This window comes from Palaemon carinicauda, chromosome 35, assembly GCF_036898095.1.
Source record: "Palaemon carinicauda isolate YSFRI2023 chromosome 35, ASM3689809v2, whole genome shotgun sequence".
In the NCBI taxonomy this organism is placed as follows: Eukaryota; Metazoa; Arthropoda; class Malacostraca; order Decapoda; family Palaemonidae; genus Palaemon; species Palaemon carinicauda.
In genome coordinates, this window is record NC_090759.1 from 14,621,222 (window position 1) to 14,639,740 (window position 18,519).

Genomic DNA, 18,519 nt, shown 5'->3' on the forward strand with positions numbered 1-18,519 from the left:
CGAAGCACAGCATCTTGAACTGGTACTTTCTGTTGTCTAGGCTGAATCTTAAGTACTTCCTAGAAGACGGATGGACTGGGATCTGGAAGTACGCGTCCTTTAGGTCCAGTGTGCACATGAAGTCTTGTGGTCTTACTGCTGGTCTGACCGTGTCCGCCGTCTCCATGCTGAACGGAGTTTGTTTGACAAACTTGTTCAGAGCTGAGAGGTCGATGACTGGTCTTCAGCCTCCAGACGCCTTCTTTACAAGAACGATTCGACTGAAAAAGCCTGGAGATTCGTCGAGGACCTCTTGGAGAGCGCCCTTCTTCAACAGGGTCTGGACTTCTGCCCGAAGGGCTTGCCCCCTTGTCGATCCCATGGCAAAGGAGCTCAATGACACTGGATTCGTCGTCAGGGGAGGTAGAGATGTTATGAACGGGACGCGATATCCTAGACTGATCACGGAGATTGTCCAGGAATCGGCCCCGAATTGCTTCCATCTGTTTGAGCAACTTTGTAGGCATCACCCCACAGGTGGACATGCAGGGGGACTGCCTATCCTAGCGTTTGCGGCCTCGGCTGCTCCCTCTAGGATTCTTGCCTCCCCTGGAGGACTTTTTGTCTTTCCTTCCTTTGACAGGAAAGGGCTTAGACACCACGGTCTTCGCTACTGTCGTCGTTTTAGCGGTCTTGATTGGACAGGACTGCTGTGGTGTTGGAGGCTTATAGGGCTTAGATGTTAAAGCCCTATGAAGGAGGGAGTCTTGATGAGACTTCCTCCACCTCTCAGAAGCCTGTTCCACATCCTTAGGCTCAAACAAAATGGATCCCTCAAGAAAAGAATGTCTGAGCCTATTGATCTCGGTGCTAGGGACCTTCTGATGGAATCTCTCAGCTACTGCATCCTGACATTTCAGGTATTTGCCCACAAGTTCGAGACTTGGTGGGCCAGAAACTCAATCGTGTGAAGAAAAGTCTCCATAGCTTTCCTGGTACGTTCTTTGGAGAAATCCTCAGAACGTATCAGGATACCTAAGGTCCCCAACCAGATGTCATGGCTTGCATAGCACACTTCGCAACTTTCTCCTGGTTAAGGATCTCGGTTGCCGAGAACGAGACCTGCCGGTTGGAGAGTCTCTCAAGAGGGACTCCCCTGGTAAGCTCTTCCAGCGAGTGGTGAAGAGGAAGAGCTAAACAAGGCTCCTTAAGGATCTCAAAGTACCTCCTCTGCTGTACACGAGGAGGTGGAAGGAGCTTGTTGGTGGCACTGGAACGGTTGGAGGAGGACATCTCGGAGAGCTGTAGAGAGATCTTCTCCCTGGTACTCTTAACACCCTGAGACCAGGGTAGTGCTGCACTGGTCTTGGAGGGTTTCCGAGTACCAAAGACACGGTCCAAGACCGTGTCCTTGCCCTCTCGAGGAGGGATCTCTGAGTCGGAAAACCCATTGAGAGCCCTCATTAGAGTTAGAACTTGCCAAAACGCATGTTCTGACTCTTGCTGGTCTCCTCCTGATGTAGGACTTGCAACGAAGTCTCCCGTCCCCAAAGGCTCTCTCGGGGAGAGTCACAGACGTTCTCCGAGTGGCTAGCTGGCTCCATCCTAGTCTTAGTAGAGGACTTCGGTAATGTTTTAGAGTCCTTAGATTCCTTCCTGGGAAGGATGTAGGACTCCAACATTGACGAGGATGGCATGTTCCTTTCAGTCCCCACCTGAGAAGACATCTCGGCGCGAGGAGAGGTTTCCCTCATTGGTGCAATGGGGGAAAGTCTCTCCTCGCGTGATTCCCGAGGATGGGAAATCTTCGTCCGAAGGGGAAGGAGAGACAGTCTGGGGAAAAGAAGGAACCTGCCTCAAAGGCTTGCGTGGAGTCAGCTTTGCCCTTGGAGAAGTTACCGCGTCCCGAACTCCTCTTTTTCTCTTCAAAGGGGTAGAAGCAGCCAAGGATCTGTGCCCCAATTCAGAGAAGACAGGCTTGAACGCCTGCGTTACGGCTCTGATTAGTGCACCGAACCAGGGCTGTTGGCTGACAGACGCGCTGTCAGACAAACCCCTTGAAGGGACAGGAATTGAAGGATCCCTGGGAGGAGTTCACATCATTGGTGGGTTCGCCTGAAAAGGTTTTGGGATCCTGGACACCTCTAGATGTTTCCCTTCTCCCACAATGCTCGCTGGTATGCGCTTGCAGGGAGGGGATTGAGGCAATGGCAACCTTGCCGTTCGTAGTTCAGCAGTCTCGCGCGCGGGAGGATATTGACGCTCGCGCGAGGGAGAGTAATGGTGCTCGCGCGAGGGAGAATACTGGGAGAATACTGGGAGACTGTGGGCGTGCGCGTGGGCGCGCGGGAGACTGATGGCACACAGGAGTGCATGCGGGAGACTGTGGGCGTACAGGAGCGCGTGCAGGAGACTGTTGGGAGAGTTCACGCGTGCCTGTACTAGTCGTAGGGCGCGCGGGCGCGCAGTTGAAGTGTGTGCTGCTTGTGGGCGCACGGGCGTGCAGTTGAAGTGTGTGCTGCTTGTGGGCGCGCGTCAAAATGTGGGCACGAATCCTTAGGAGAGGATGGGCTAGCCCCGCGCGCACGTATCCTCGTGGATGCGTGCAGGCGATGGAGAGCGCTGGCGCGATGGCGAGAGCTGGAACGTGGGAGAAGTCACTCTAGTTGACTTCCCAGTAGCGCCCAGATCAGTAGATCGTGGGTGCGCAGGAGAAATAACTGCTGGGCGTGAGCGCTGGCGCGCGGGAGATCACTGGCGAGTAGGAGAGCGCTGGCTGCGCAGGAGAGCGCTGGCTGCGCAGGAGAGCGCTGGCACGCAGGAGGTTGATGGCACGCAGGTGAGGGTTAGCGCGCAGCTGGGCGCTGGCGCGTATGCTTAGGCTCAGGCAAGGCCTGGCGTGCAGGAGAACGTGGGCGCGTATGTGCAAGAGTGCGTGCATAGCGCGTAGAAGAGCTGGGCTCCTGTTGGGACGTATGTGCATGTTGGCGCATACGCCCTTGATGCCCTGTGTTAGGGTTGTTGACGGGGCCTGACAAGCTACTATAGCGAGCTCGTCACGTTTCGTTGGCGCATAGCGCGTATCTGGTTGGCGCGCCTCAGCGTGCTCAGATGAAGCCTTATTAGGTTTATATAAGAACGGTGACGGCAGGTCGGCAGGTCTGTCGGGTGGAAGGTCAGCGTGTCCTTTAAAAGGACGACCTTCCACCGAAGGAGATCGCGAACGATCTGCAGAAAGGTCTAGGACCAATGCAGGAACAGTGATCGGTAATCGATGTCGAGGCTCCTCTGCGGAGGACTACATCAAAGATGTTGAACCGAAGAGGCGCCACCTCACCACAGGTGAAGGAAGGCCTCTCTGGCGAAGAGGAAGGCGAGCCTTGCGCCGAATGCGCCCTCTGGAGGCCGTAGGGTCAGCGAGCTGACCTTCTGCAGTCCTCCAAAGAGGAGTCTCTGTAAGTGAACTCCCCCGAGGGAAAGAAACACTAGCAGGAGAGACTGTTGGACTTACTTTCTCCCTATTTAGTTGAACAGGAACGGGAGAAACTAAGCCATCAGCTACCGTAGGGTTTGAAGAGGCAGAGGTGATGGGTAATACCGCATTGGATACCTCTGACACCACAACGTCGACAAGAGACAGAGGATCAACCTCTGTCGGTGACGGCGATTGCTTGACTGCGGCACCCAGTCAGATGTGGTCAAGTAAAACCTCCTTGGAGGGCGAACCCTCAAGCCCCAAGGAGGACCAAAGCTGAAAAATGGGGATTAGTGACATATCCTCCCCCGGAAGGGGAGAGGTGGAGCTGCTTCGCTAGGGGAAGCAACGTCATCTCTCAAGCCCCGAGTTTGGTAAACAGTACATCGGTCTACGCTACCACTCGACGGTCTCTCGAAAGAGACCGATCAAGTGGGAGCTTCGGAGGAGATTTGGGCAACGGAAGAAGAGGCCTTGGGTTTTTCTGCTTTCAAAGAAACCTTCGAAGGAGAAATATCCCGTTTGGACTTCTTCTTCCGTCGTCGCGAAAACCTCTCCCACTGGGAGGTAGACCACTCCCTATACCCACTACACCTGTTATTGCTATCACACCGTTGGCCCCTACATGAAGGGCAAAGGGCATGAGGATCGGTCTCGACTGCCGACATGAATGTTCCACAGGGGCGGTCGGGAAACCCAAGGCAGGTGCGCATATTTGCAGAGGCCAACTTCACAAACAAAACTAGAAAAGAAAAAGCAAAAAAAGCATTAAATGGCTGCCAAATGACGGCGAGGATGAAAGCGGACACGTCCGACTACCATCTGAGCCGAGAGCAAAGTGAGCTAAAACACAGGTGTGTGAGAGGGGAGGGGGGGGTAGCAAGCAACCCTCCCCTACCCCCGCTAACTAGCGGTGTGGGTAGTAAACCCTCGTTAAAAATTAATGGCTCGTCATTTCAGCTACGCCGAAAGTAATACTCCCTATTAAATAGCGTGGTTTGTATTCCAGTTACGGAACAATTCAAAATTAATAATGATTTTTCAAATATTTTATCAACATCTTAATATATGTTTGTTAACACGTAGAAGACAACATAGTATTTTATAAAAATTCAAACTATGATAATGAGGAAAATATGAACTATTGTGCTTACCTGTACACATATATCAACTAACTGCTTACGGAATGCACTAGTGTTTTTAAGGTCACTTTTGTAATATTCTACAACAGCTTTGTTCATCAGTACCTGTAATAATCTTAAGCAGTAATAAATCATGTCTACGTGGAACATAATGAAAAAATTTCATACATATATAACTATACAGTACTATTATGAATTATATAATCTTCATGAACAATTATAATTTTTCAACACAAACCCATAACTTACATGCGCCCTTAATATCTTTGCCAAGTTGCAAATACTCCACTATCCTACTAAAATGAAGACCATCTGATAATTCCCTATTGAGTTCTATGAGACAAGAACCTCATTCCTGGTGTCGTCTAGGCTTTATCTGCTAAGAATTAACTGAGTTGGCATGCAGGATATTTGATGAAAATAATGGGTTTGTAATAAAAATGATATTTTCATAATAAAATAAATTTTTGAACATGCTGTACTTACCAGGTAGTTATATATATAGCTTACGTCCCTGACGTCACGCCAGAAATTTCAAAACTCGTGGCAATTGCCGATTGGGCTCCCTCTACCCAGGTACCTAGAACCATTCCAGTCATTCCTCAGATCTTCCATGCCCTTAGGTCTCTAGAGGGAAGGAGGGGGGAATTAAATTATATATAACTACCGGGTAAGTATGTTCAAAAATTTATTTTATTATGAAAATATAATTTTTAAACATGTGACTTACCGGTAGTTATATATATAGCTGATTGAAACCTTTGGTGGAGGGTCAGAGACAGCCAACATTGTTGGAATTTACTTAAGAGTTAATAAACAAACTTAAGGGTTCGTACCTGATAAGGAAGCTGACTTCAATAAATTCCTGCCTCATTATGTCCGATTTCCTTACGAGATCCAGCGATCCACCCAGGGGGCTGAAGACCTCTAGGAGCTGTCAAACCGGTGTAAATACCTCTATGTGACAGGACCTCCTCATATACCCTTGTTCTGGGCACTCTCAAGGAACAAACTGACCACCTGACTAAAATCAATGATTGTGGAAGACTGTCGTCCAGTCTCCACAAACAACCATAAAAATACAAAAGTTCCAAGAGAAGAAAAGGGTATTAGGTTACGGGAATGTAGTGGTAGATCCTTCCCCCACTACTGCACTCGCTGCTACGAATGGTCCCAGAGTGTAGCAGACCTCATAAAGAGTCTGGACACGTTTCAAATAATGTGAGGCGAACACAGATTTACTCCTCCAAAAGGTTGTGTCCATAATGCTTTGTAAAGACCTATTCTGCTTGAAGGCTACAGAAGTTGCTACAGCTCTAACTTCATGTGTCTTGACTTTCAACAGCTTGAGGTCTGCCTCACTACAATGTGAATGAGCCTCTCTAATTAAGAGCCTGATGAAGAAGGATAGTGTATTCTTCGACATCTGTAACGAAGGCTTCTTGACCGAGCACCAAAGAGCTTCTGACTTGCCTCGTAACTCTTTCGTTCTTTCCAGGTAGAACTTCAGGGCTCCTCCTGGGCACAGGACCTTCTCCAATTCCTCACCATCCACATCCGAAAGGTTCGGAATCTCAAAAGCCTTGGGCCAGGGTTGAGAAGGGCGTTCGTTCTTGGCAAGAAAGCCTAGCTGCAAGGAGCAGATAGTTTTGTTATCTCTAAAGCCAATGTTCTTGCTAAAGGCATGAATCTCACTGACCCTTTTAGCTGTTGCCAGACTGACCAAAAAGAGAGCCTTCATAGTGAGGTCCTTAAACGAAGCTGAGTGCAAGGGTTCAAACCTGTCACTCATCAGGAACTTCAGGACTATATCCAGATTCCAAGCTGGTGATTCCTGGTGCTGTTCCTTAGATGTTTCAAAGGATTTGAGAAGATCCTGTAGGTCTTTATTATTAGAAAGGTTCAAGTTCCTATGCCTGAAGACGGCCGCTAACATGCTCCTGTATCCCTTGATGGTAGAAGATGAAAACCTACGTTTCCTTCTAAGGTATAACAGGAAGTCAGCAATCTGAGTCATAGAGGTACTGGACGAGGAAACAGAGTTGACTCTGCACCATTCTCTAAAAAACCTCCCACTTGGATTGATAAACCTTGATGGTAGAAGTCCTCCTTGCTCTTGCAATAGCCCTAGCTACCTCCTTTGAAAAGCCTCTAGCTCTTGTGAGTTTTTCGATAGTCTGAAGGCAGTTAGAAGTAAAGTAGAGCTTGGAGGTTTTGACGGTACCTTTCCAAGTGCGGTTGTTTGAGTAGATCTACTCTTAATGGAAGGCTTCTCGGGGTGTCCACCATCGAATCTAGTACCTCTGTGAACCACTCTCTTGAGGGCCAAAAGGGGGCCACTAGAGTCAACCTGGTTCCCTCGTGTGACACAAATTTTTGCATCACTTTGTGCACAACCTTGAACGGAGGGAATGCGTACACGTCCAGGTGAGACCAGTCTAACAGGAAAGCGTCTATGTGGACTGCTTCGAGATCTGGCACTGGGGAGCAGTATGTCTCCAACCTCTTCGTCTTCGAGGTTGCAAACAGGTCTATACAAGGACGACCCCAAATCCGCCACAGGTTCTTGCAGACCTCTTGATGAAGTGTCCATTCCGTGGACAGAACTTGACCTCTCCTGCTGAGACTGTCTGCCATCACGTTCTTTTCCCCCTGAATGAACCTTGTTTCAAGAGTTACATTCTTCTCTTTTGCCCAGTACAGAAGAACTCTTGCAGTCTCATAAAGGGACCTCGAGTGGGTTCCGCCTTGTTTGGCTATGTAGGCCAGCGCTGTAGTGTTGTCAGCATTGACCTGCACCACTCTGTTCAATACTGACCCTTCGAAGCCTTTGAGGGCCAACAGGACTACCAACAGCTCCTGGTTTATGTGGAGGCTCTCCTGATCTTTTGTCCAGAGACCCGAGATCTCCAACTTGCCCAGTGTTGCTCCCCACCCCGTGTCCGAGGCGTCGGAACACAACACAGGTCTGGGTTCCTCTGTTCCAGGGCGAGAACTTCTTGAAGTTTGCCCGGGTCATTTCACCAATGAAGGCAACTTTTTACGGATTCCGTAATGGGGATGCATTTTGTCTCTAGTTCCTTTTCCTTGTCCCAATGACGATTGAGGTGGAACTGAAGAGGGCGAAGATTCAGTCTTCCCAGGGAGACAAACTGCTCCAACAAGGAGAGGGTTCCCAGCAGACTCATACACTCTCTAACAGAACACTTCGTTTCTCTAGAAAGGAATGAAGTTTCAACAGGGCTTGCTCCGTCATTGAGGCTGACGGAAAAGCCCGAAAAACTTGACTCTGAATCTCCATCCCGAAATAAAGAATCTTTTGGGATGGTGTCAGTTGAGACTTGTCTCTGATAACCTCAACGTCATCTGTAGATCCTCCAGGCAGCGATTGTAGGAATGAGCTCTGAGTAGCCAGTCGTCCAGTTACAGGGAGGCTCTGATACCTCTTGGATGCAGTATGCTTGCTACATTTAACATCAACTTCGTAAATATTTGAGGGGTGGTGCTGAGGCCGAAACAAAGGGCCCGAAACTGGAAAACTTCCTCCTTGTAAATGAACTTCAAGTAATGCTTGAAGCTCAGATGAATGGGGATGTGGAAGTAAGCATCCTCGAGGTCTAAAGAGACCATCCAGTCGTCCTTTCTTACTACTGCTAGGACTGACTTCGATGTCTCCATGGAGAACTTTGTCTTCTGAATGAAGGAGTTGAAAGCACTTACGTCCAGGACTGGTCTCCATCCCCCGGAGTTCTTGGGAACCAGGAATAAGCGGTTGTAGAAACCTGGTGGCCGCAAATCTCGCACCCTCTCTATTGCCTCCTTCTCCAACAAGAGAGACATTTGAAGTTGCATAGCCTGCCTCTTTGACTAATCTCTGTATCTGGCAGAGATCTATCGGAGCTACTACTAAAGGAGATTTCCCTATGAAAGGGATTTTGCATCCCTCCTTCAGTAATTGTACGGACCAAAGGTCTGCTCCTCTCTTCTCCCAAGCTCGCCAGAAGTTATTTAGTCTGGTTCCTACTGCTGTCTGGAGGCGAATGCAGTCAGACTCTGCTTCGCCCTGGTTTGGATCCTCTTCTCCTTGCTCTCCTTCCCTCGGGTCTGGAACTATCCCTACTGAAAGTTTTCCCTCGAAAGGGCTGCAAAAACTGAGGGAATGGAGCTTCTTCTTTAGGCTTGCGGTTAGTGAAGGAAGTAGGCAGAACCTTCCTTGCTGTCTTTGACACCAAATCCTGTGTGGACTTTTAGGTTAAAGCGGAAGAGACCTCTCTGACCAACTTTTGAGGAAAAAGAGAGGAAGAAAGAAGTGCATACAGCAATTCTGACTTCTGAATGGGTGTAATCCCAATGGCCAGAAAATAACACATTTGGGCTCATTTCTTAAGAACCCCCGCCGAGAAAAAGGCTGCCAACTCATTGGATCCGTCCCTTAAGGCTTTATCCATGCACGACATAATGTGGATGAGACTATCAAAGTCCACATCCTTCAAGGCAGAAACCTTTTTCCCCAAGGCTCCCAGAGTCCAGTCAAGGAAATTGAATACAATACCTCGAAAGCTCTGAAGACGCCTTTGAGAAGATGATCAAGTTCTGAGGTTGACCAGAGTATTTTGGTCCTTCTCATGGCCGTCCGACGAGGAGCGTCTACTAGACTCGAAAAGTCTCCTTGGGCAGAGGCAGGAACTCCCAAGCCGAGAACTTCTCCAAACACTAGATCTGGAGGCCAATCTAGCCGGGGAAAAGAGAAAACAGTCTTTCCCTGGTCCTTCTTGGATTGCATCCAGTCTCCCATCATCCTCAAAGCTCTCTTTGATGATCGAGACAGCACCATCTTTGTAAACAGAGACTCCTTCGACGCCTTTCCTAGCGTAAATTCTGAAGGCGGTGAACGAGGAGCAGCAGGCACAAAATAATCCGGAAACTCTTCAGTAAAAACTCTCATGAGTTTCTTTAGGTCAACCGAAGGATGAAGGGTCTTAGGATCTTCTCCTTCCGAGACTTCCTCTGAAAGATCAGCAGGGGAAAGGTGATCGTCGATCCCTTCCTCCAACAAGGCTCTAACCGAGGTAGAGATGTCTTGTTTTCTAGGGGTCAACTCCTTAAGGTCCTGACTTCTGGCGTGAATGGGTCCAAGATCATCACGACTGGCGTCACGTTGTCCCAACGCTTGACACTCGGAACTATGACGCTCGCGATCATTACGATAGGAACTAAGACGTTCGCGATCTCGACGCTCAACTCGACTGGCGTCATCACGACGTCCGAGGCTTTTACGCCCGGCGTCATGTCTAACTACTTGACGCTCGGCGTCACGTCTAGCTGCTTGATGCTCGGCGTCATGCGGATCAGTCTCTTGACGCTTAGTAGGAGGATCCTCATTACAGCGCTCGGCGTCGCGTCTAACCGCTTGACACTCGGCGTCATGCGGACCAGTCTCTCGACGCTTAGTAAGAGGTACCTCATTACACCGCTGGGCGTCATGTTTAACTGCTTGACGCTCGGCGTCATGACTACCAGGCTCTCGATGCTTGGAAAGCTGCCCGTCGTCAAAGACCTCTCGACTTTTAGCCTTCTGACGCTTGGCGTCAAGGTGTGAAGAAACCTGATGCTCAGGGTCTTGGTGATCTACAGTGAACCCTCGCTACTTCGCGGTTCGACCATCGCGGATTCACCACTTCGCGGGTTTTTTCCATAACCCATATATATATATACATATCGCGGATTTTCCGGAAATTTCGAAAATACCGCGATATCTGAAGACCCTAAATACGATATTTCGTTACCTGTAATTCCATTAATACTGTAATTAGTAATATCTGCTCTTACTGATTGTTCATTGCATTACATATGACATATAATTAAGCACAGAAAGAAATAAAACACGAAAAGAGAATGTGATCATACGATAATTCAGTACTGCATACAGTACGTAGTAAAATTAAATCGAACATGAAACACAAATCAGATGCAGTCATACCATATTAGAATGGTGTAAGGCTGCTGTTGGCTACTACTGTACTACAAATGTAATGGATGTGCTTCTTTTCCATGAATCTTTTGTATGTATACGTACGTAGTACTGCATCCAATAATATTCTTTGTTGCAAAAATCACATTTTGAATAAGCGTACGAGAGAGAGAGAGAGATAGAGAGAGAGAGAGAGAGAGAGAGAGAGAGACACACACATCCTACAACAAAAGTGTAAAATAGCGTACGTAAAGCTATTATTATTATTGTTATTATTATTATTATTGTTGTTGTTATTAAAATTATTATTGTTATTATTATTATTATTATTATTATTATTATCATTATTATTATTATTATTATTATTATTATTATTATTATTACAGTATTATTATTTATTATCATTATTACAGTATTATTATTACTGTACAGTATACTGTACGCAGGGTATCTTGTACTTTAAATTGGTAACCTACGTAGCATATAAGACGGGTTGTGATTGGTTCAAGCGCTGATAGATGCCGAATCAGAACCCAAGTTTTGTAATCTAGCCTGTGATTGGTGTTTTGACCGCTTCTCCAACCCGCAGCATCTCTTTCCGCGGTCACTTTGTCTCCCGCCGTATCGCTGTGTTGACGTTAAGTTATTGTGAACTTTAATCTGTGCTGTGCGTGACTGTTTTAAGTTGAACTTTTTGTTGAACTTTCTGTTAAACCCTACTGTACAATGCCTCCCAAGCCTTCTGCTTCTACTAAGGCTGGTAGTGAGCCTAAACACCACCAAAAGATGATGACGATTGCTGAGAAGGTGACGCTTCTCGATAAGTTAAAAGACAGTAGAAGTTACGCGGCCGCAGACCTCGAAGACCTGACGAAATCGGGCAGTGAAGAAGACAGTGAAACACAGGAAGAGATCCAAGAAAATGTCGAAGAAACGGGCTTAACATTAGAACGGCTTGCCAAGCTCTGCAAGCTTGCGAATGAGGTGAAAGAAATGTCGCAAGAGTGGGACGAGGATATGGTTCGTTCTGTACAATTCTGCACCAAGATCGATGAACACATGGCTCCCTACAGGATGCTCTTGCGAAAAAAGAAGCAGCGGCAGCAACTTCCGATCACAATGCCCTCGGAAGAAATTGAAGAAGTGTCTCAGGAAGAAGTTGAAGAGGTGTCCCAGGAAAAGACACCTCCGTCTGAAGAGACGTAAAATACTATTATTGGCTGCACAGTAGAAGACATCATCAGCTTCATCATCATCATTTCTACTGTGCAGCAAATTCATCGCCATCATCATTCAAGTTTTTCTTGAACTTCTTTCGTGGTGAGTACAGTAACAATCTTTATTTTTTACTTTAATATTCTAACATTTTAATATTTGTGCCTGTTTTATAGTTTAGTACTGTATGCATTAAGTTAAAGGGAAGGTTTTAAAAGTCTGAAGAGTATACATGTTGTAACCTATCATATTTTTTTGTTTAAAATTTACATTTACATACGTAAAATCAATCTCTCTCTCTCTCTCTCTCTCTCTCTCTCTCTCTCTCTCTCTCTCTCTCTCTCTCTCTCTCTCTCTCTCTCTCTCTCTCTCTCGTAAATTGTTTTCCTGCTTTGCTACGTACAGTATGTACTGTATGATTTTATATAGATACGGTAAATAATATTTGTAATAACATTTTGTAAATGCTTTTACTGTAAATATCATTATTTATCACTTTCATCATACGCGTTAAATGCCTTCTTTGTTCTGAGCGTGGTTGTTTACTGAGCGTACTTTATGACGCCGTCGTTTCAGGTGGCGTCATAAAGAAAAACATTTCATTTGGAAGTCCTAAGAAAAATTAAGTAAAACATTGGTAATAACAAAATCAACATACTGTATTGTACAGTAAAATCAATATAATCGATGCAAAAACTAACCTATACATATATGTGTACACTAAATGAGTTTGTTTCTTCATTATGATCAGAGATAAACGTAAACAAAACATTGGTTGCCATTTTTTATCGTGCTTTTTAGCGTGTTTAGGAAACGCATGATATAAAATCGCCTTTAATATTTGTGCCTGTTTTAGTTTAGGGTACTGTAGTACATGCATTAAGTGTTCTGTACATTAAAGGGTAGTTTGTTAACAGTACTACTGTACGTACAAGGGAAGGTTTCAAAAGTCTGAATATACATGTTAAATAAATAGGTAAATATGGTGTCAATACTTCGCGGATTTTCACCTATCGCGGTCGGGTCTGGAACCTATCTACCGCGATAAACGAGGGTTCACTGTACTCTCTTGTTGTCCACAGGCTGATAGACTTGCATGAGAGAAGAGAGTTTCTGCTGCATATCTTGCAGCATACTAAAATTAGGGTCAACTTGTGTGGCAAACAGGAGACGTTGCTTCTACCACAAGCTCGCTTTTTACGTCGCTCAAGGAACGCGCAGAGCGTCCAGAGGACGAAAACCAATCTGAAGGAGGAGGAGGAGCATGTACTGAGGTCATGCCAGTCTCAGAAAACTGCCCTGCAACCGGTGGGGGTGGACGCTTGACAGCTTCCGATATCCTTCTATCTCCTACCGACGAAACAGGGCGCTTGGCAGGACAGCATTCGTCGGAAGAAGGAAAACGCTTCGGACTGCTCCAATGACTGCAACCAGGAGCCTGAGGCGTCATGATACGACGCTGATCGACAGAGTCAATCTTCCTCTTCAGAGGTCTGGAAGCGTGACGCCAGCCCCGTCTGGGCGCTGCGTCATCCGCAGAGGTTGAAAACACTTTCACCTCACCTTTGCCATGGCGAGGGCAAGCGTCCTGTGAAGCGTCAACAGGAACACTCGAGGGGACGTCTGCTCGGGCGCTAACACCTCTCGTTTCCTTTCGCCGATCGACATTCCTTCTCCCAGGGGTTGGGGAGCTTGGAAGAGGTCTAAGGCTAGGAGATCGACAGGTCCGAGCAGACGCACCCTCCACTGCACTGATTCAATTCACTGCACTTTTAGCACTGACACTAGCACTCTTCAATTCCTTAACATCGGATATTAACTTGGTTCTGTCCGCTGCGAGCGACTCAACTCTCACGCCCAAGGCTTGAATGGCCACCATCATGTCTTTTAGAGTCAGTTTATCAAAAATAACAGTAGTGGGATGTGGAACTACCACTACAGGGGAAGGATTAAGTTCGTTGACACGGGAAGGGGAATAATCTCTAGAAGAACGAGATGAACTCATACTCCTTCTAATCCTATCCCTCTTAAGCTTATGAGTGTAGTGGTCATATTCTAACCACTCACTCTCAGACAAAACAACACATTCATCGCAACGATCAACCAACTCACAAACTTTACCTCTACATTTAACACAAATGGAGTGGGGATCAACAAAGGCTTTAGCAAGTCGGGTTTTACAACCTCTCACACACCTTCTAACAGTTGAAGAAGAGTCAGACATTTTTAATATTTGAAAGAGAGATCAAACGAGCAAGGGTCAAAATAACAAAATTCAATAGTGGTTCAAGAAAATCCAAAAGCAAATCCAAACGAGCGAAAGCCAAAACCCTGGGTAGAGGGCGCACTGGTGGTACACCTGGCTACACAATGGGCGATTGCCGCAAGTTTTGAAATTTCTGCCGTGACGTCAGGGACGTAAGCTATATACTGTATATAACTACCGGATAAGTCAGATGTTTAAAAATAATAGTTTTGTTTAAAAAAAAAATTCTTATAAGACAACATCAGTTACTTCACACAAACCCATCACTCATTGGTATAACAACAAATGACGTCTTAGAATTTTCCTTATCTGCCCAATTATGGGTAACATAACACATACAGTACTGTAAATCCTCCAGGTCAAACTCATCATCAGCGGTCTGCACAGAGACAGGTGAAGAGAGTCAAACCTACTAATGGGTACAATAAACATTAGGGGGACAACAAGCACCACAAGAACGTAAAGAGTCTACCAATGCAGATCCAAGGGTTCCTTGCTCCTGATGCATACTCCATAGGGACCGAACAAGGGGCGTATGCACAGGGGCAGGAGCAACAGACGCACCCACTGAGGAGACAGAATAAGCACAAGACATACACCGGTGAAGACTTAGCTCCCTACACCTGGCGCTGCACAGAGGGCAAACAATCATGCCCTCTACAAGGGCTTCTTGCCTACTCCCGCTACCGTTCATTTAACCCCTTGCTAAATTATTCTAATGACCGTTCCAGCAAAAAGCACTTATTACATGATGATGATTTGTATTTTGCCTAGAAACAAAGCTTTCAATCAATATTGATCATCATATGGCTTAGCTTTCCATTTGATATCAATCTTCTATAACCTGCAGCATGATACTTATCATTTCCCTTTGTAAATTACCTTGCTCAAAGGGAAGCATATCACAACATCAGAAATTTTAATCTAATTTGTACTTTTCCTAACCATACAAATCTGACATATTTAAAAGCAAGACATCTGTGAAGCTCAAAACACCCGTTAAACTTTTAACAAGGTAAACAATGGTTGGCTCCACTATGACCTTTAACTGAGGACTTGCAGGGTGATTGAGACAGGCAGTGTAACTTAAAGGTCTCAAGTTTGTATGAGAAAAAAATACAAATTACTTAAAAAAATTTTATTTGTTCCTACCTTTAATAAGAGACATTCTCAGGAGGGCAGAAGTCTTCTATACCCAATCTGGCTGATTATCTAACCCGAGAAATGTTAATGTACTTTGGTCTTATAGAGGAGTAAAAGTCATAAATCTTGTTGACATCCTAATTACCTGAGCTTGAGGATGTTGCAGGTGCTAGGTTAGGGTGCAACCAAAGAACTCTGTAGGCAGTCACTGAAGAATCTATATCTTTTATGGATATGAAGTCAGAATGTAGGGGCATTATATGAGAAATCAGTGTGCATACATTCCCTCAACCCCCCCTTGACAGGGAGGGTGGGGGAAATACTTCAATACAATACAATTGTAATGAAAAGTTACCTGGTAGCGTAGCTCACCTGCATCTTATGTCCAGTCCAGCAGCATCACAGCATGACTACTACACCCCAAGAGAGAGGAAGACAATAAGGAAAATGGCCAGTCCTCCTTCCATTTCATTCCTAGACTTACGTCGCAACAGCTATCTTAGACGAGATGCTTCTTGTCCCATGTAAGAGAGAAGCTTGATACACAACCTGTTTAGTAGCTACCAAAGGTCCCAGGGTAAACGTATCCAGGAATCTTTGAGTACACTCCCAAAGGTAGTGAGTGGTGAAAGTTGTCTGGCATTTCAAGACTCCTGCCTTTAGGACTTCACCACAGACAGATTCTTCTTGAAGGCTAGAGTAGAGCCAATAACCCTAACTTAGTGGGCTGACACTCTGGAAGGTTCGACCGTAGAATCTCTAGAAGCAATGTAAATACACTTGATGGTCTCACAAAGTCAGAAAGAAACTGTATTCTTGATTATTGTACTGCTTTGTCGCGAACTGGAGAAAGAAGATTGAGCAGGACTCGAACTGGGAGTCATAGATAGCAAGGTTCAGGGTCTTTGTCAAAATTTCCAGAAAAAACTTAAAGGAAACTTTCTTCCATTTCTCAGAATTACTTGTGGCATACAAGATGCCGTGCAACTTACTCATCCTCTTCGCCGATGCTAAGGCAAGCAGGAAGATGGTCTTGAGTGTCAGATCTTTGAAGGAGCTGAGTACTCTTGTGACATTCCACTCTGGATGTCTGAGTTCTCTATGCTAGCAAGACTGTTCGAAGCTCCTTATGAGGATGGACAGTTCCCCACGAGGAGTAGAGGTTCAAGCTTTTTAGTCTCGAGACCTGGCCAAAGGTTGAGCATAGCCTTTCACCGTGGAAACTATGAGGAGCTTTTCTCAGTGAAGGAACACAGGGAAATCAGCAACTAATTACAAAATAGGCTCCAACCAGTGAAGTATTCCTCCTTCGATGCTAATCACAGAAGAGGGCTCATTTCCCCTAGTATAAGGCAGCAGAGAGCTTCCACAAATATCCAGACATCTCCTATGAGGTGCTTCACAAAAAGCCTTTCATTTATAGGAGATACAAGATAATCGCCACCCGTGAAGTGACAGAAATGACGTCAAAAGTGTTAGCTTATCTAATTGGCAGATGGGTGGGGCATCACCACCTGCCAGTAGTTATAACTACCTCGCTAATTTAACAGTTGACCCAGCTTCTCACTAACTTTAATAGTTGATCCAACTTGGCTGAAGTAATAATGTATTCCTATTAAAGAATGATGGCTTGCATTCATCTAGGAACTAACTATGGTCCCATCAACATGACAAATTTGGAAGTAATTTACATTTCTCCTAATTATACAAACCTTTGTTCTTTACTCAGGTTTGTATTTGTGTAGAAACAAATATGACTTTATGCAACTTCAAGCTTAATAAATCAAAGAAATGGGCAAAAGTAACCAGATAGTGTGTGAATTGATCAAGTTTTTTAGGCAAAATGTATAAGTTTGTTCAAACTGACAGACAAAGTTTCACCATTCTATGGGTAAAATTTCTTTGGAGCCTGGATATATTTTTATTATTATTAGCTAAGCTACAACCCAAGTTGGAAATGCAGGATGCTATAAGTCCAAGGGCTCCAACAGGGAAAAATACCCCAGTGAGGGAAGGAACTTAGGAAATTAATAAACTATATCAGAAGAAATAGTGTTTTTATGATAAAACAAAGTTTTATGAATACTTACCTGGCAGTTATATATACATATATAGCTATAGTCTCTGACGTCCGGCAGAATTTTACAAAAATTCGCTGCAACCGCCGTGTGGTAGTTGTGCAGTTAGGTGGTTAACACCCCTTACAGGGTGGTACGTGGAATCTTTCCCGTTTTATGTTCCTCAGATCATCTTTGCCCGACCTGTCTCCTGAGGGGAGGAGGGTGGGACTTAAAATATATATATAACTGCCAGGTAAGTATTCATAAAACTTTGTTTCATCATAAAAACTCCATTTTTATGAATAGAACTTACCTGGCAGTTATATATATATATATAGCTGATTCACACAATTGGAGGAGGGTGGGACTTAAAATATATATATAACTGCCAGGTAAGAATTCATAAAACTTTGTTTTATCATAAAAACTCCATTTTTATGAATAGAACTTACCTGGCAGTTATATATATATAGCTGATTCACACATTTGGAGGAGGGTGACACAGCTAACATCATTGGGAAAACAACAATAAGTTGTAGGATAAAACACCTTGATTCCTTACCTGCTAAGGTAGCTGACTTCAAAGGTTCCTGCCTCTTGAGTCGCTTTCCCTTAGGAGTGTCAGCCAGGAGTGGACCTGTCATGCTGAAACAACTAAATCGAGTATGTCAAACGGGGTAAGACCAACAACTTGACTAGACTTCAGCACTACCTATGACCCTTTTTAAAAACTGCAACCTTACTCAAACTAACCACCTAACCTTGCAGAATAGATATTACTATCTAACTAGACTGAGGGCACTGTACCACCAGTCAGAGTCCTCAGACAACCATAAAAACCAAAACCCAAACACAGGCATACAAAAGTTAAGGTTAAGGGGAGGTAGTAACTCCTTTGCCCAATACAGAAGCAGTAGCTACGTATGGGCCCAAGGTATAACACCTTTCGTAATCCACTCTTACCTCTCTGAGGTAATGAGAGGCGAACACAGAGTTGCTTCTCGTGAACGTTGCATCCATAATCTGTCTAACTGATATATTTTTGCAATATGCCAGTGAAGTAGCAATGGCTCTCACCTCATGAGCTTTTACTTTTAAAAGACCGAAGCTCTCTTCCTCACACAAGAGGTGAGCTTCTCTTATTGTCTCCCTCAAGAAAAATGACAATACATTCTTTGAGAGGGGTTTTAGACGATCTTTCACTGAGCACCATAAAGAATTGGAAGCACCTCTAACATCCTTGGTACGAGATAAATAAGCCCTTAGGG

General features: G+C 45.2%; 1 protein-coding gene across 1 annotated transcript in view; it reads right to left on the reverse strand.

Annotated features, from left to right (window-relative positions):
- Positions 1-18,519, reverse strand: part of Not10 (CCR4-NOT transcription complex subunit 10) — a 176,227-nt gene that overhangs the window by 114,438 nt on the left and 43,270 nt on the right. The window contains exon 3 of the mRNA XM_068358766.1: positions 4,609-4,701. Within this exon, the coding sequence (XP_068214867.1) occupies positions 4,609-4,701 (93 nt within the window). The remainder of the gene's footprint in view (positions 1-4,608; positions 4,702-18,519) is intronic.